This window comes from Xiphophorus couchianus, chromosome 18 (assembly GCF_001444195.1).
Source record: "Xiphophorus couchianus chromosome 18, X_couchianus-1.0, whole genome shotgun sequence".
NCBI classification, from domain to species: domain Eukaryota; kingdom Metazoa; phylum Chordata; class Actinopteri; order Cyprinodontiformes; family Poeciliidae; genus Xiphophorus; species Xiphophorus couchianus.
The window spans coordinates 1,187,025-1,205,967 of record NC_040245.1 but is presented as its reverse complement, the minus strand read 5'-3'; the positions used below and the strand labels follow the sequence as shown (position 1 = coordinate 1,205,967).

The window sequence follows — 18,943 nt, the reverse complement described above, 5'->3', positions numbered from 1 at the left end:
ATTCTGTTTTCTTCCAGTAAATCTTCATTTTATTTGTTTTTAATATTTTCCTTCTGACTCCATCTTTGTTGATAGTCATCATGAGGAGAAAGTTGGGGTTTCTCAGCTGACAGTGGACCGGAACCAGAACCAGCACCAGAACCAGGACCTGGTCAGGGCCTTGGACCAGAACCAGAACCAGGGCCTTGGCAGGGATTTGAACTTGCAGCCTGTCGGGCAGCTGATTGTTCTGGTTTGAGGTGAAGGTTCTGCAGAGTTCTGTTCTGAGCTCCAACCGTGTTTCTGCAGGAAACCACCTGTCCGACGTGTCAGAGCGGTTACTTCCTGCTTCCTACTTCCTGCTACCTGTTACCTGAACAGGTGCGGCTCTGCAGCAGGGAGGATTGTAACCCAGCGGGATGCATAAATATCCTGATTGCACCTGAAGGCATCAGGGGGATTCCGTCAGGAGCCTCTGAGATGATCCAGAAGCATAAACAGTTCTGCCCCCTGCAGGCAGAAAGGTGGAACTGCGCCGATGGAAACCTTCAGACTGAGTCTTAAAAATATATTTAATGTTGTTTAAACTGAATAAAAATATATTTGTCTGATAAAAAGACAATCTTTTCTTGGTCATTTTATGTTTCATGTTTGAGCTTCAGAGGAGATTCTGGTGAAAAATATTTAAGCGTTAGCATTAGCAGAGTTAGTTTAAAGCTAAATATTTAGATCCAAGATAAATGTCTGAAGCTGAGTGTTTATCTCTCTAGCTAAATATTAAGCTAGTGAGATAAATATTTAGCTTCAAACAAAATACCTAGCAAGCTGAATATTCAGTTTGAAGCTAAATATTTAGTCTGCTAACTAAATCAGTTTTTGGTCCTGACCTGTTTTCCTGCAGCTCATTGGCTGATTAGCTGGGAATCAGTTAAATCTAAGTGTTGCCTTACAGCTCCCCCTGCTGGTCACAGACCCACAGCGCAGTCTGAAGATCAGGAAGCTTCTCAGCAGCTTTATTCATCTGAGTCGATCCTCCTCATCCTCAGAAGGATCTTCATCTTCTCTGACAGGAAACATCAGCGGCTCGTCGTCCTGCGGCTGCTGAGTCTGAGGAAAAGTTCTGCAGAAGAAGAAGAAACAGGAGAAGAAGAATAAATCTGCTGTTGCTGCAGACGGAGGTAATCAGAGAGTTTAGGCTTCACAGCTTTTAAAGGTGAGAAAAAGAGTGGGGTCAGAGGTCAGATGAGTCCAATACATGTGGAAACAGCTCCACCTACTGGACATAATAAACTTACAGTCAAACAACAGCAATAATTTGAGTTATTCGCTAAAACAATGGTTTAATCTTCAGAGTCATATTTTCACAGTTTGAAACTAAACATATAATCAGAATTATTTATTTAGTTAAACTCAACTTTTAGTTTGCTAATTAAATGTTTAACTCAGGGCTACATTTTATAAAAATTTAGTCAGTCCGACGGTCGGACTGGTGATGAGACGGCGGTTGGTTCTGGAAGTGTTAAAACAGCAAACTGTTGGACCGGGAGATGTTCGGTTCTGATCCGCTGCAGCAGCTGGTGCAGTGGATCGGGTCAGTATCAAGGGTTTGACTCCTTATTTTCAGAGTCAAATTGTGAAATATTTTCCTGTTAGTGAACTCAACGTGTCTTAGTTCCTGAAAGTCTTTAGTTTGGTTCTGGTCTCCCTCAGTCTCGCTCTCAGCCCATACCGTCTTGGTATCGACTTGGACTCGATATGTTCTGGTCTTGGTCTGGACTCAGTCTTGCACTAGGAGGTCTTCAGTGTCCCTGTTTTCCTCTCTGACGTCGGAGCGTGCTCCTTCAGCTCCGCGGTGTCGCGGGTTCTGGACACATAACCCACAGCGATGAAGCCTGATGTTCTGACCTGGCTGGGTTCGGTTTGGACCAGAACTCAGCTGAAGTCACTCAGAGGACGAGGATCAGACACACACGCATCGTTTTAATGAAACATCCTGAAATGTGTGGAGCAGCAGCAGCTCCTCCCAGCCCCTCATTCTTCCTCCTTCCATCCTCTGCTGCTTCCCAAGGCGCCGTCAGCAGGAACTCGTGAAAGAGCAGCTCTTCATCGTCACCTTGTCGTTCGGCAGAAGAAAAGCCGCAGCTGCGTCTCTGAAAGAGACGAAGATGAAAACCTTCGCGGTGGCGCCGTCTCGCTCTTGCAGCTTTTTGTTCTCAGAGAGACGGAGGCGACAGGAAGCTGAATCATCCTCACCTGTCAGAGCGCGCACCTCGTCTTCTGCAGTTTGACAGAAAAATGCAGAAACACAAACAGCCTGCTGACATCTGAAGGCCGTTTGGGTCTCAGCGCAGAACAGAGGAACCGGGTTTGGGTTTTCAGGCTTCATGGCCTCTAACTGATCGAATGTTAGCTCTGATTTCTCCTTCCTGACCTTTTTCATCGTTGATGTTTGGATCAATCTATCAACCTGTCAGCCCTCTCAGGTCTCCTGGTTCTGGTTCTGGTTCTGCTCTGCATCAGAACCAGAACGAAACATGGAGAAGCAGCATTCAGCTTCTATGCACCACAAAACTGGAGAAAACTTCCAGAAAACTGCAGAACAGCTGAAACACTGAGTTCCTTCAACTTCAGACTAAAATCCTTGTCAGAGTCGATTCTGAACCATAATCAATGGAACATTAATCAATATGTTTGATGGGTATCAATGATTTTGATGATGTCACTCACCGAAATGTAACGTTTGTTCAGTTGTTGACTGTACGGTGTTTCCTTTGTAATGATTGATTGATTGATTGATTGATTGATTGATTATCCCCTCTGGTTCTGGATTCTGTGCAGCTGTTAGCTGGAGAATGATCATTTCTCTTCTTAGTTTAAGGATGGCTGGAGGAAGATGATGACCACTCATAGCTTCTCAACAGAACCAACCCTAAGAGTCCTGACCTGTTTATAGTGCCACCTACTGTTGGATTAATGCATCTACAGGTTGCTTCAGTTGGACTCACAGGTGGAAGTGGTACTGAATGTTTTTGTAAAGCCTGGTTTAAAAACTGTCGGCCAGTTTTCAAAACCTGATAATAAATCATCTTGGCTGTAACAGGTTTGGTTGTACAGTGTGTGGAGTGAAATACAAACCAATTTCACTCAAAACATTCAGACGGGAAATTTTGTTAAACCTCTCAAGGTCGGATGTGAGTTCAGAGGAAACAAACATGGCCGACGAGGAAGACGCCGTGGCGACAGTGGACGACATTTAACAGAGAAAAAAAAAACGACTCGGATGAGTTTAGATTCAAATCTGTGTTTCTGTCCTGATTGGATCCATGTAGAGTCGGGTAGTAACTAGTTACATAAACTCATTACATTTGCTTCACTAACCTTTTGGAAAGAATTTACCTTTAGGAGTATTTTTATTACATTTTACTCTTACTTGAGTAAAATTTTTGGATTTTCTTCCCACTGAATGAAAATCAAACAAGTTTTAACTAAAAATTCACCAGACTGACTCACAGCTGCAGTTATGTTCAAGTTTTATGTTTTCTTACTGAGAGAAACTGATTTGGAAACATTTTATTTTGCCTAATTTTGTTATTTTTTGTAACTTATATGAATTATTGTCATTTGGTCCTTAAAATACCAAACTTTCATTACTTTTTACTTTGTAAAAGTATTGTAAATACTTTTTACCAAACTTTTAAATGAAACATTTTAATAAAAGTTTCATTAAAACTTTTATTTTCATGAAATAAAAGTTTCATTATTTTACTCTTACTTGATAAAAACATGTTGAAGTGGTTCTGCTCTTACATTAGTAAATTTTTTGTTTTGTTTTTCTCTGCTAACAGTGAAAAGCAAAAACAAAACGTCACATATCCCCTACTCCAACATCTTTCTAACCAACACGGCCAGACAGAGATTTAAAGAGGAGAAGCAAAAGCAAAGGAGGTGGAACAGCAGAGCTGATGGAGTCATCCAGGACAGGTTGCTGTTAGCTCGGCATGACGGTCTTCAGTCAGAGGCCTCTTTGGATTTGTTGTAACTGACTGCTACAGCTGCGACTGCATCACCGTCCACAACGACTGTTTGACGGTACCAGTACGATTTCAATGAAAATATTACTGGACTGAATTTATTTAGATCTTTATTTTCATCATTCTCTGTTTATTCTCCGGGTCGGAAATAAATGTTTTGTTTTATTTGTTGATTGTGGATCTGAACCAGTAAAGCAAAGGAAACAAACCCAGGGGGCGGAGCTAAACTATGAGGGGCGGAGCTAAACTCGGAGGGGGCGGAGCTAAACTCTGAGGGGCGGGGCTAAACTCTGAGGGGGAGGAGCCACACTCTATCAGATTCAAACTTTAAGTCTCCCAGTTTGTTCCTTCAGGAAGTAGAACCTTCCAGCGATAACAGAACCGCCTCTCGGGTCAAACTGTGGCTCCGCCCTCTTTCCGTATCACTGGCCTGCAGACCGACCCGAGGGCACGGCGCTTTACCCACAATGCACCAGGGTTAAACTCGGATCCAAATCTGCCGACACCCGATAACGTAACCGTGGCAACCAGCTTTGTTTCTGCTGCTGTCCCACTAGTCAGGGCTGACTGATGGCAACTTGACCTTTGACCCCTTTAAGATGGAATGACGTTGTCATGCTGTGTGTGTGTGTGTGTGTGAGTGAGATGCTTCCTCTTGCTGCTGATTAGTCGTCTTTTTGTTTCCAATGAATCGACTTTTTAAGGTGAGAAACGGCATCAGCATGTATTCACACACACACACACACACACCCACACACACACACACACACACCCACACACACACACACACACACACACACACACACACACCCCCACACCCACACACACCCACACACACACACACACACACACACACCCACACACACACACACACACACACACACACACACACCCACACCCACACACACACACACACACACACCCCCACACCCACACACACCCCCACACACACACACACACACACACCCACACACACCCACACACACACACACACACACACACACACCCACACACACCCACACACACACACACACACACACACACACACACACACACACACACACACACACTTTGAGCTGAAGTGTGTGTGTTCCAGTAAAGCTTTCAGCTGTAATTAAAGCTCATCAGCGTTTATTAGAGCGTTTGAAACGCAGCCATCTGATTGGCTGCTGGGCTCTTTGTGCCTCTGCAGCTGCAGCTTCCTGTTAGCGGAGAAACGCTCGGCGTGTGAAGACACCTGCAGCGCGCCGGCGGCGCCGCAGGACGACTTCAGCTCAGAGTTAAGCTCTGGACCGACGGAGCTGCAGAACCTCAGAACCGGCTGCAATTTACTGAAACGTTTTAATTTGTGACATTCGTTCAACAACAAGCATCTCAAACCAAAACTGGCTTTTTACATCCATAATTAGGACGCAGTAATAAGACCAGGCTAAGAAAACCACAAAAATAAACTCGCAATAATACACAAAAGAAAGTCATAATAATATGAGAATATTATGTGAATAAAGTCAATATAATTAGAATTAAGTTGTATGAGAAAAAGTCATAATATAAAAAGAATAGTTGTAAAAAAAATCATAATACAAAAATAAACTCAGAATATTGCGAGAATAAAGTGAAATGACAAAAAATGTCTTAATATTATGAGAATAAAGTCCTGACGGTTAGCCTGTGAAAAGGTCCTGCTACTGGAGGAGGGGCTTAGCGCTGTCAATCACCCTGGTGTACGCTTCTCAGTGTGCTAATGGTGGGGACACATCAGACCTTTGCAGATAAACTGTAAGTGGCGGCTATGCTAACTAGCTTAGCATCCTGACGGTGTGTTGAGGGGAACCAGCAGAGAAAAGACGAGCGTCATGACGACCTCACAGACTTTCATGTTGCAGTTTGTAACGTTGTTATTCTTACTTCAGCTTTTTTCAGTATTTTCTGAACCTATGTGTGTTTTTTGCTCGTCACTTTGCTGCTAAATTTTCTCACTGAGGAATAATAAATAATATTTATATTTCTTATTGGACTTTTGTGTTCATGTTCTGATCGTCTGTTCTTATTTTCTGATACAAACATGACTAAATAAAGTGGGTTTTTTATAAATAAATGTGATTATCTGCATTATTCTAGATTGTTTTCTTGCACATTTCAACTTAATAATTATAAACTTCAATATTCTTTATTTAGAGAAACTTGATGAGTAATTAAATACTGATTTTTCCTGCCACATAATGAATCCAAAGGACGTAAAATGTGTGAAGAACTGATTCTTTCTCCTCCAAACGTGGGAGAAGAAGCAGAACCAGGATTTTAATGCTGCGAATGTTTTATTAAAGTGAAACTTTAAATCAATTCTGTTTCCATCGTCTCTCCCTGAAGCATATTTCATTAAAAACACTAACAAGAGGAAAAGCTGTGAGTGAAAAGCTTCAATATGATGTTGGATAAACGGAGACGAGAGCAGCAAGAAAAAACTGAGCTTCATTTATGGGCCGTTTGTAGATTAACAGCAGTAATTTGGGTTTTTTAGTCATTAGAGATAAAACTGGGGGTTCATTTTTTAAAGTCATATTTGTCCTTTTAATTATGTAATAAATGTAACAGTTTCATAGTAAGTATTTAGTTTGTTGTTAAATATTTAGCAAGGAGCTAAAAATGTAGCTCCAAACTAAATATTTAGATCTGAGCTAGCTAATCATTTAGCTATAACGCTAATTCATAGCTAAATGTTTAGCTAATTTGCAAATTAACTTGCTGATAAATGTGGAAGATGTGACTTTACTGATAACACTGCAAAAATAAAATATCTTACCAAGTAAGATTGGTAATATTTTTAGTGCAAACATCTCAGTACGCTTGAAATAAGACAAAACTAACAAGCAGCTTTTTAGCAAGATGTTAGGAAAAATAGGTCCAGTTCTGTTATTTCACATATAATAAGACATTTTATCATATTATAAATGAAACAATCTTCTAATAAAACCAGAACTTTTTCAATCAACCCACTGAAAGGTTCTTTTAATGTTTTACTTGAAACCCTCTCAGCATGTGAACCACAATATCTGGAAGATTATATGAAGCCAGTATAATTGAATCCAAACAGTTCATTAAATCAATCTGGACCAATGGAGCCATGGAGATGAAAGAGGAAGAGATCAGAAAAGTAAAGTTAATTTGGCCAGATTGTTTAAATGTTTGAATTCAATTTATTACTTTTAAAAATTGCCTGGAGGTGATTTTAGTAATAAATAAATAACTAAATAAAGTGAAGTGAACTGAATGGTTCCTGTTCGGAAACTGAGGAGCTCAGATCTGATCTGTCATCAGCTCCTCGTTGCCATGGAGACCCCCGATGAAGGCCGAGCCCGCCCCTCGTCTTCCTCAGCAGACACAGGAGGTTTTCTCAAACAGATTTTATTCAAACCAACAATTAAAAATAGCTTCATGGTGTTTACATTCAGAAAGAATCAGCTCAGAAAGGTCAGAACATTTCACCCAAACTGACCAGGGATCAGTTTCTGTACAGGAGGAGGAGGAGGAGGAGGAGGAGGAGGAGGAAGGCTCAGCAGGACGTGAAGGTCTTCCAGAAGAAGTTCTTGCAGCCCGCCTTCTTCTCCTGGGGGGCCAGCAGCGGCCCGCTGCTGGCGGCGCGCTCCAGGTCCACGCGGATGTCCTCCGGCTCGCCTTCAGGGAACCCGTCCTCCTCCAGAGCCTCGTTCTCCATCTGCAGGAGGTCGGAGAGGAGCAGCTCCGCCAGCGAGGAGCGAGACGCGTCCTGAGGGACAGAGGACACGGTCACCTGCAGGTTCCTCCAACTCACAGGAAGGAATCAGAAAACGTCCTGCTGCCACCAGGGGGCGCCTGCTCTTTCGCTGAACCATACAGCTTTAACACATAAATGTTAAAGTTCTGACTTTTGGACCCATTGGGATCAAAGGGAAACATTTCCGCTAATTTGCTAATAGCCAAGCTAATTTTTTCGGTTAGCACTTAACGCACTTAGCTTCCCCTACATCTAAAGCGTTTTTTACCTGGAAGTTCAGCAAACCTGCGTGAAGTTCTGGTTAAAAATTCTTCAGTTAGACGATTGTTTTTCAGCTTTTATTTTGAAGTTCCATTTCCTGTCCTCCTGGGGGTTACAGTCTTTCAACGTCCGATATGATTTGAACTGAACTTAGCGCTTTAGCGTTAGCTGAACTAAGGTTTATGATTAGCACTGTGGTGTTAGCACAGCTAGCCTTTCAGTTAGCAATGTCCATCACTGAGGACATTGGTATTATAATAATAATAATAATAATAATAATTCATTAACGTCACGTCTTCAGTTTAAAAGCCAGACTGTAATGAAACAACGAGACGTTTGCGCTTCAGGAAAAATCCTGAAAGTTTCCAGATCTGGAGCTAAAAATGCTTCAATAACAAGGAGAGCTGGATGTGAACTGATCACACAGAGGTCAGAGTTCATCTTTTAACCTGAGGTTCTTCTGGATCTTCACAGGAAAACAGATTAGATTCAGTTTTTGTTCTGAAGCTGCAGATAATAAACATAAACCACATCAGCTTCATTAAACTGGTTCATTCTGGGATAAAACCAGTTCAAAATAAATAACATTAAATAGTAAAATAGTCAAATAGTAAATAAAATTTGTTTTCCTCAGATGGAGATTTTTAAGACTGAACTGTTTCTGATTTATTCGTTTCAGAGGATTTTTAGTTCAGTTGGAGATTCTGAGCCGAAACGTCGATCAGCCAGAAACCAGCAGCTTTAACTCATTCAGTCATTACAATTCAAATAAAAACCTTCATTTAAAACCTTCATTTAAAACCTTCATTTAAAACCTTCATTTAAAACCTTCATTTAAAACCTTCATTTAAAACCTTCATTTAAAACCTTCATTTAAAACCTTCATTTAAAACCTTCATTTAAAACCTTCATTTAAAAGGTTCATTTAAAAGGTTCATTTAAAACCTTCATTTAAAACCTTCATTTAAAACCTTCATTTAAAACCTTCATTTAAAACCTTCATTTAAAAGGTTCATTTAAAAGGTTCATTTAAAAGGTTCATTTAAAAGGTTCATTTAAAACCTTCATTTAAAACCTTCATTTAAAACCTTCATTTAAAACCTTCATTTAAAACCTTCATTTAAAAGGTTCATTTAAAAGGTTCATTTAAAAGGTTCATTTAAAAGGTTCATTTAAAACCTTCATTTAAAACCTTCATTTAAAACCTTCATTTCAGTTTGTTTCATATTTTCGGTTCCAGTTTGGAACCAGGCTTCTGCAACATTTACAATCTGCCAGAGAAATAAAACTCATTTCAAAACACAAATGTAAAAAAAAGTTTAAATGTTTGAAAAGATGATATTTGTAAATTATTATATATTAAAAACACATTTAGAAATTACAACAAAAAAATTATTTTTGTTTGATTCTGTTGAAAACATTAACTGATTAAAAAAACTGTTTTTTTTTTTTTTTACTGTATTTTAAAAGTTTTGGATGAAACTAAAGAAACTGAACTCTGAACTTCTTCATATTTCACTGAAGCCGTGTTGAAATATTGAAATAAACTGACAGGATAATTATTCTTCAGCAAATAAGGAGAATAAATTAAAATATTCCAGAGTAAGTTTGTGGTAAAATAAAGTTAAACAGAAGGAAATGCAATGAGAATATTATATTTAATAATATTAATAATCATAATTTTCACCAGCAAATGGGATTTCTGAAAATCAGTTTAGTCACAAGTTAAATAAAAATGTTTCTAAAAGGGATTCTAAAGTTCAGATCATATTTTTAAATTAATAAAATGTAAAATATAATAACTCAGATGTAAAATCCAGAATATTTATTCTCTATTAGCAACTGTAAATCAAACGTTTACCTTTAATGATAATTATTAATTAACACCGTAAAGATTAAATTAATGAAACTACAAACTGCGGAGTTTTTGTCTTAATTTGTTGACTTCAGAGAAATAAACTTTTCCGATAATTAAAATCTTTTGTTGCGCAAAATTACAAATATTAAAACACCGACTTTACTTTTATGATCCGGGATCATTTCAGATTTCTCTGTAACTTTAAACAGAACTTTGGTCCAGTTTAAAGCGCGGTTCTGATCGGTTCTGATCGGTACCGACCTGTTTGGAGCTGAGCAGCGGGGTCCGGTGCAGCAGCAGGCGGAGTTTGGAGTCTCTCTGTGCGGCGGAGGAGCAGCTGATGGAGGCGCTGAGGGAGAGGAGGAGCAGGAGGAGGCAGCGCAGGCTGAGGGAGGACAACATCTTCATCCTCTGTGTGTCTGTCTGTCTGACTGTCTGTCTGACTGACTGTCTGCGGCGCGGCGGCTCTTCTGCCTCTGTCCCGGCACAGAGCGGCTCTTATAGCCCTGCTGGCGTCACCCGATGGACGGAGGGGGTGACTGATGATGATGATGATGATGATGATGATGATGATGATGATGATGATGATGATGATGATGATGTTTCCATCTTTTTAGTGAAATGATCCGTTTTTAAAATCTTCTTCTTCTGGTTTCCTGCTCATCGCTCCGTGGGTTTGTCAACCTGAGGCCCGCGGACCCGCAGCAGGACGCTCAGAGGCGATCCGGGGGTCAGAGTTCAGAGTTCAGAGTTCAGGCGTTTTCCTGACTCTATCAGTTTAGTTTGTATTTGGTCCGTTAGAATATTCTGTACCACTTTATTTGAAGGGTAACTAGTAACTAGTTACATTTACTTCAGTAAATCTTTAGAAAATAAAAAAACTTTTAGGATTAATTTTACTTTTTATTTTTACTTGAGTCATTTTAACAAGGGTTAAGGTTACAAGATGGAGGCGTCACATTTTAGCGGTTGGAGGATTTCTCTTTAGTCTTTGGCTAAAGACCAGGAGCCATTTCTCCTGCTAGCACTAGGCTAGCACGTTAGCTTTGGCTGTATTTACCCAGAATGCCCTGCGCTGTAGTCCACTTCCTGCTTTTGGAGCGGTCTCCGATCCGCTTGGTGTTCACATTCAACCAAATCAGAGGTCACTTCAACCGAACCCAGACCGAGGTTTGGAGGACCAGAGGTCAGAGGTCAGAGGTCACACCTCACCAACCAGACAGGACTTTCTAAACAACGGACTGGAGTTGGGTTAAAGCGGATTGGACAGAGCTGGTGGGAATGATGACCAGTGAAATTCTTAAAATCCCAAAAATCTGAAGAACCTGGAACATCTGGAGGAAGCAGAGCGTCGCAGCCTCTGTGGCTCGTCTGGAGTTTCCAGATGTTTAGAAGTTTTCTTCAACATAAAAAAGCTTCCGATTGTTTAGAGCTTCTTCCGAAAAGTCCAGAACATTCAGATCTCCTCGAGCATCTAGACGGTCCAGAGGACCACTCAGAGTCTTAAGGTCCAGAATATTTATTGTTTCTGGAGCTTCAGATGTTTCCATCTAACTGTCATGCAGATTTTTGAAATGTCGCAAAAAAAACCCCCAACAAAAAACACAAATCATTTGTGTTCCCATCTGCCAGCTTAGAGAGACTCAACCAGGCGCCGGAAGCCTGATGTCATCAGATGGCTGTGGTAAACAGGAAGTAGAGGAAGTCGCTAACTAGCACAGAGCAAACATCTCAGACAAACTGAGACTTTGAGATTCCCCTGTTTGGTGCCTCTGGTAAGGCTCAGAGCCACCGGTGGATGGGAGCGTTCACCACGTCAGAACTTATTCAGCATTTCCATTTCCTCTTAACGCATCGAATCTTTTTCAGAAAAACCAAAAACCACCTCAAACGAGAGTAAAACTTTTTTCAGAAGATGAGGAAGTTATTTTGAACTTTGTTGTTCATTCAACCTTTTTAATGCAACTTTGATGGAAACACAACTAATGTCCTCCGAAGAATCTGAGGCGCCTGGAGAATCTAGAACCAGAACATCCAGAATGTTTTCAGCTGAAGCATCAGGAGCAAAACCGAGCGACTGGATTCTCAAACGGTCACGACCTCCAGATGTTTTTTATCATAAGTGTCTTAGAGCTTCTGGAAAGTCCAGAAACATCTGGAGCACCAGGGAGTTTAGAGAATCTGAATAGTGTGGCAGATCTGAGAGCAAGTGGCACCTCATTTAATGCAGATTTTAGAGTCCTGATGGTTTTTAGTTGAGTGAATAAATCAGAGCTGAGTTTAAACTCGGTTTTCTGTAACTGGGCCGTCTGAAGCCGTCGGTACCAAACCAGTCAAACTGAACTCATGCAGCATTAAGGAGGATTTTTGACTCTTCCTGCAGAGATGATCAAATTTTCGCCCATTTTGAGGCTTCAACGGTTTGAGGAGCCAGTGATAAATGTCATGCATTCGGTGAAGCGTAGAATCTGCTTTTAGTCATTAGTTCCTCCTCTTCCTCCTGGTTCCCAGTTGGGTCCATCACAGCGAGCCGCTGGCCACGCCGGCCTGTAATGGTCCCGATGCCTGCAGGTTTGTCATTAACTCGCTGATGCACAAACTCTCCGCTGAACGCTTATTAAATGCTGCAGACACTGATTGTTTCTCCTGATTAAATCCTCCTCCACACAAATATCTGAGCTCCTGCCTGAGCTGCTCGTGTTTGTAGGACAGATGAAGGAAGAACCTGGAACATCGCTGAGCCTTTACTTCCTGTCTGTAACAACAACTCATTTCATCTAATTAGCTTCATGGTTTCTCTTAAAATCCACTTGAAGTTCCAGGTGTTAATTTGTCTCATTATTCCTGAAAAAACATCTAACGGTGTTTTCTCCTCCTGATGGTCCGGTCGACCCAGTTCTACTGGAACCAGAACTTCATCATCTGCTCCACTTCCAGCTGCTGTGGTTCTGAGTCAAACCAACCTGTTCCCCTCCTGGCCTGTGGGGGCGCTGCACCAAGAATCACTGAAGGAAACGACACAAAAACCTCTGAAGACACTGAGAGCAACTTCCTTCTTCACCAGATGGAAACAAGATGGAGGCGACAGATTTTAGTGTTGGAGGATTTCTCTTTAGTCTTTGGCTGAAGACCAGGAGCCATTTCTGCTGCTAGCACCAGGCTAGCATGTTTGGTTTGCTTTTATTTACCCAGAATGCCCTGTGCTGTAGTCCTCTTCCTGCTTTTGGAGAGGTCTCTGCTCCACTTGGTCCATTTGCATTCAAAGTGAACCAGAGTTCACTTCAACCGAACCCAGACTGAGGTTTGTCGGCGGACCGGAGTTCGATTAGCATTCACATCTCACCAACTGAACCCGAAGTCAAACTGGGCTGGTGGGAATGAATGACGAACCATTAACATGTCCATAAGTAGAAACTATTCATTATTATCAAACATGACGTGAGTTATGTAGCATGAGTTAAGATTATCAGGTCATAATTGTAGATTCAGGCGTCATCTGCATAACAACTGACCTCTTTGGTTAAAAACATTAGAGAGCCCATGAAGATCACAACGTTTTGTTCTCAGACTCTTTTTGTCACAACCAGTTTTGACTGAAAAGTGATTTTGTGTTTGGTTAGAATTTTATTGGTTTGTTTTTTATGTGGAAACGAACCTGTGTGACCTCTGACCTCTCCTCTACAGAGACCGGCATGTTAGGTGCTGGATGAACAAGGTCATTAAAACGGGAGGTGACATCAGAACACAGATGAAATGCATATCTGTTGGACCAGAACCTTGAACTCCTTCTCCTCGGTTCCGGTCCGTCCCACCGTCCCATGATGCTCTTCTGACCTCAGTTATTCCTCATGACCTCCTAACAGCCGTTCCTCTTTCCTTATGAAACCAAAGCTGAAACATCGTGACGTGTTTCTGCAGCGGGGCTCGGCCCGGTGAGTCGGCCCGGTGAGTCGGCCCGGTGAGTCTTCTGGACCTGGAAGGCTTCTTCTGCCTGAAGTTGTTGGCTTTACTTGAAAATCTCTGCGTGTTTCTTTTTTCCCAGCCTGCCCTGAACTCATCCCGCAGTGGAGGCTGTAATCTTCTTTAATGTGGTAAATCTGTGGGAGCTTCAGTAATGTTCCTGTTCCTGCTGCTACAGCAAACACTAATCAAACCTCTGCTGTTTGTTTTACTGCGCTGTGAGCTGTGAGCTGTGTTTAAACCATCCATCAGCTTCTGTCTGGAAACAACAAACTGAAGAATCCATCACAGCGTACATCCATCCTGCTGCTTCCTCAGATCTTCCCCCAAAAGGTTTGGGGCAAATCAGGCAAATGTTCAGATTTTAAAGCTTTTTCTGAATCAGAAAAAATAAATCTTAACGTCAAAGATTCTGCTGGATCCTGATTTTACCATAAGATGTATTCATCGGCTGCGCCAAGATTTAGTTTTTATGGACAAGAGAAACATTTTTGTAAATGTTGGCACTGTTAGCTGAAAATGTAGCTATGCTAACTCTGAAGTTATAAACATTAGAGCTGAAACCTGATTCCAACAGTTTGTGATTCTTTGTAAGACATTTGACTCACAGTTTCAGTTTTATAGTTGCTGAGTTTTATTTTTAATTTTTTTGTTACTATGAGTATTTTATAAAATACAAAAAGGGTTTTGTAAAATACTTGAGAGAACATGAAGAAAAGGAGTGCTACAAAGCAAATGTCAAAATAAGAGCACTAATATAAATACCAAACTACTCGAAGAATATCTAATAGTTGATAACTAAAACTTCAACACAGATGTCAGATTTTATTCAACTGAAAACTTCCAAAACATCCAAGTAAACTAAAAATAAACTTGTGTAGAGGCTAATTGCACTAAGTACTTTTAAATTTAGCAAAAGCACTAAAGTAAAAATTAGCTTTGCTATTACTAGAGGAGCTCATTTTTAGCTTAGCACTTTATAATTTATCCTATAAAATCTATTGAGTGGAAGCTAGGTGAGCTAAATTTAATCAAAGCAAATTTGCAAAGCTAAAAATTAGCAGAGTTCATTTTTAGCTTAGTGTTTTATAATTTCTCCAGTGAACCTATTGAGAGGAAGCTAACTGAGGTAAATGTTTTCAAAGTTAGCTAAAATGTTAAGCTAAAACTTAGATCCCCTATTATTAGCAAAGCTCATTTTTAGCTCAGAGCTTTAAAATTAATACAGAAAAAAAATATTTAGGGTAAGCTAAGTGTGCTAAACATTTTCAAAGTTTACAAAAACACAAGAGTGCCAAATTAAAAATTAGCTCTGCTAGTGGCGCATTAGCGGATTAGCGGAAGTGAGCGTACCGCCGAAACACAACAGCTTTTCCTTCTCGCCAACATCAGTGAATTCTGGGAACTTTCATGTTTTTTGTGGACTCCATTTTCTTTCACATATGCCCCCCAACATCCCTTAGAGCTGCAGGAACTTTAAACTCCAACGGGAGAAAAAAACCGTCCTTTCACCTGGTAACCATGGTGACATCTCTGGTTTCCTAGCAACGTCCTGGATCTGCCTGCAGCCGTGTGGGGAAGATAACCGCAGAGGACACGTCGAGCTTCACGCCCGTCCCGCCATAGACATAATATATGGATAGACGCCTCATGGGCCGCTCTCGCCTATTGGAGCTGACGAGATTTAGGGCGGCCATCTTGGAGCGGTATACCACTCCACTCAGCCTTATATATTTGGCAGGCACAATAAAGGATCAGCGCATTTAATAGATCATAACACGCTGAACAGTAATCACATTGTCACATAATTAAATTTTAGGCATACAGCTATTAAAATTGCATGTATAGGAACGTATAGTTTAGCATATTTAAATAATTTTGGTGGAATACAATGTTTTAAAGTATGACATGTTTTGCAAGATACAACCAAAGATGCAATTTATTCACACACATTATGTATATATTCCTATAATCTCATATATACACACATACACACATGCATACTTATCTGTTGTGACAGTATTTACATATTCATTACATTTTTACACAATCTAATAGCCTTGAAATAGGACAGTTTTGCAGAGCTTTTTTCTGGTGTTGCCTTTCTGCAAACCAAGACATGTGACTTTTGCAATGTGGTGCATCCTTATCTTCAGAAACACAGACACAACCAATGACAGCAAGTCAGAATGGTGATTGTCAATGCCAAATTGTGTCTCCTGAGTGTGTTCCCCAAGCTGGAAAACATCTTCTGTTCCAATGTCTTCACGGACTATGTATGTGACGGCGGACAGCTTAGGAGGATGGTTTGGTGAAGCACCACGAATCACCCTCTCTGCAGCTCTCACCACCTTCACTACGCCTTGTGAGGGAATCACTAACCCGCCATTATTTTTCAAAGTCAGAAGATGGTAATTCTCATCAAATGAAGACGGTGTGGCATCTTGAATCAAACTGACTCGACATGGGTCACAGGTTAGTTTACGCAGAATCTGCCTCACAACAAATCCAGATATGTAAACCAAGGCATTTTCTACCAGACCACCAAACTTGGTCGGAAGATAGCTGTGGTCATCCAGAATGGCTGAAATCCTAGCAAAAGGACAGGGATGCTCTTCATTAGATTCAGGAGAGGACATTTCAACAGCAGACAGGGACACGGTGTTGTCTTGTGCTGCCACATTGCCAGTCTCACTGGGTGTAACCCCACACCGAACCATCAGCCGGCGGAAGATGGCCTGGAACTGGCATGCTGATGGGTTGTTATTCCAGCCACCTTGAATGGAATACAGGGATACAATACATGTGTTAATCATACGACATAACATATGAACACATTCATGAAGTATATTTTATGAAGTTATTCTAACTGAAAGGACATCAACAGTACCTGACGCTCTGATGGAATTAAACAGGAGCTCCAAGTGATCTTGGCTGAACCTGTATGTGAGGACATACCGCTGCACTTGGAGCAGTTCAGGAATCATCAGCAGTAACGTGTTAATGTTGATGACAAATCCAATGACAGAGAGGTACCTGCAAAAGAAAAATGTTTTATTGCTCTGAACATGGCTAAACAAGACACCTCAAAAAAGCACCACAGAAAAGCATAATGATGCTGCTTCAAACGGTACTTTCAGAAACCACCAATATGAACTTGAACCAGAACACATACAATACATACCTTTTTCACACTTACCTATAGTTAATTTTTTAAATAATGTACTTACCATTTAAAAGCATTAGGGACCTGTAACACACTGAAGAAAAGACGATTCAACAGAAACAAAACTGCAGATCTTAAAAAATTTAAACAAGAGAACATTGTTTAAAATGTCAAATAAAATCATTTTTGTACAGTTCTTTTCTCGACACTCTAAGACACTTAACATATATCTTTTTTATTCATTTCTCATTCTTGGTGGTTTGGAGCCACAGCCCAGCTTGGGTCAGTTTGATAGAAGCGGTACTGCCATTCTGCACTGACATTCACTCTGACCATCACCAAACACACAATCACATACATACACAATCATAGCAACATAATGTACATAAAATATGATTTATGCACAAAACTAAGGAGCTAACTAAGGAGCCTTGTTGCCTGCTTAAGCTGAGCATTCAGAAAAACGTTACACTCACTATTTTTGATCTTCATATTTTAAAGAACATAAAACTCCAAATTTGATTAAAATTTGTTGATAATGATAATTAAACAAAGCTACTGAAATTGTGAGTAGGCCTGTTTGAAACATATTCCTGTCATCAAATCTCCGGCTGAAGACCGATTGCTAACATTTGCTGTCATTTCGCTGGTGGGCATAAATACAGTACAGTAATATTACATTCACAACATACTAACAATAATATGTCATTCTTACTTGTGAAAAGTTATCCCCCGGTCCCTGACATCAACAGTTCGTAGATTTAAACACGAATAAGCCGAGCAGAACTGAGGCATCTTCTGTTGTTTTGGTTCAGCAAAGTACGAGGGTATACCGCTCTAAGATGGCCGCCGTATTTCCTGCGCCGGAGCGGCCAATGCGGCGTCTACCCTTATATTATGTCTATGCGTCCCGCCCTGTTACTGCGGGAAATGGCAGCCTCCTGTTCTGGCAGCTGATTGGTTCAGGCTGCCAGTGAGTCAGACCGGAGGAGCGGATCGTTACTCCGTCTGCACCGACCTGCTGGACATCATCAACAATATGGTTCCAGTTTTTATCTTCTGTTATAAGAAACAGAAATTCAAACGTTCACATGTAAAACTAGCAGATTTAACAGAACTACACAACACTGGGTTGTGTATAAACATCAAATATTAATATGCATTCATTTTTACTGCCATAGTTTTAGTTTGCATGTTTTATTTTGTATTATTCATATTTTTGTTATTACAACTCTTATTTTGAAAGGTTAAAGTAGGAAGTGGACTCCAGCATGGGGGCACCAGGAAAGAAGATGCACGTGGTACGAAAGCATGACTTTAGTCAGTGGACGTTGAAAAGTAATTTAAGTTTAAGAATTTTTTATTAACCTCATTTCTACTTCGATAAGGAGGATCAGCCAGCGAGGAATGTTTAGATGTTTAGATGTTTATATCATTTTTTTATGTAAAGTAAATTCAATATGCTACTGACAACATTTAAGCTAACTGTAGCATCCTGGCTAAATTTAGCATTTAGGTCGTGCATCTACAAGCTGGATGCTAAAGTAGCTAAAATGCTAAAGTGCAGCTTTTGGGCCATTTGTGGCCCTTGGACTGATTTTTTTGTGGCCCCCAACTGTGAATTAAGAATGGTACAGTGGTTGATGCAGATGAATTTTAATTTGTGTAAAATTATTACTGACATAATTTTTCTTGTAAAGCACAAAATATTTTCATCTTTTTACAATTAAGATTTTATCATAAGAACTGTGTTTATTCAGACTTTTACTGAAAAGTCGTTTTTGCTGCATCCAAATGAGCTTCTACCGAATTTATGAAAACATTTTGGAAGATCCTGTTTTTGTAACTGATGATTATTAATTTGAGCCCAAAACAAATCATTTTCTTCCTTTTAATGTGGCAAAATCCTTTTTCTGCTGTTTGATGAATAAAAT

At 40.4% G+C, this 18,943-nt stretch overlaps 2 protein-coding genes across 2 annotated transcripts; both read right to left on the bottom strand.

The window, feature by feature from the left end:
- Positions 1-7,398: 7,398 nt before the first annotated feature.
- Positions 7,399-10,367, bottom strand: sst1.1 (somatostatin 1, tandem duplicate 1). The gene is made up of 2 exons (XM_028045366.1): positions 10,145-10,367; positions 7,399-7,776 (listed from the first exon to the last, which is right to left on the bottom strand). The coding sequence occupies exons 1-2, from the start codon at positions 10,289-10,291 to the stop codon at positions 7,564-7,566; spliced, it is 360 nt and encodes a 119-aa protein (XP_027901167.1). The 5' UTR covers positions 10,292-10,367; the 3' UTR covers positions 7,399-7,563.
- Positions 10,368-15,800: 5,433 nt separating this feature from the next.
- Positions 15,801-17,138, bottom strand: LOC114161773 (uncharacterized). The gene is made up of 2 exons (XM_028045345.1): positions 16,734-17,138; positions 15,801-16,619 (listed from the first exon to the last, which is right to left on the bottom strand). The coding sequence occupies exons 1-2, from the start codon at positions 16,828-16,830 to the stop codon at positions 15,895-15,897; spliced, it is 822 nt and encodes a 273-aa protein (XP_027901146.1). The 5' UTR covers positions 16,831-17,138; the 3' UTR covers positions 15,801-15,894.
- Positions 17,139-18,943: the final 1,805 nt, after the last annotated feature.

Bases quoted from the DNA above. Each gene is read 5' to 3' on its own strand.
- LOC114161773 (XM_028045345.1), bottom strand. From the start codon at position 16,830: ATGATTCCTGAACTGCTCCAAGTGCAGCGGTATGTCCTCACATACAGG. The intron at 16,620-16,733 runs GTACTGTTGATG...ATTCCATTCAAG, and splicing joins TAATTCCATCAGAGCGTCAG to GTGGCTGGAATAACAACCCA.
- sst1.1 (XM_028045366.1), bottom strand. From the start codon at position 10,291: ATGAAGATGTTGTCCTCCCTCAGCCTGCGCTGCCTCCTCCTGCTCCTC. The intron at 7,777-10,144 runs GTCGGTACCGAT...TCTGTCCCTCAG, and splicing joins CGCTGCTCAGCTCCAAACAG to GACGCGTCTCGCTCCTCGCT.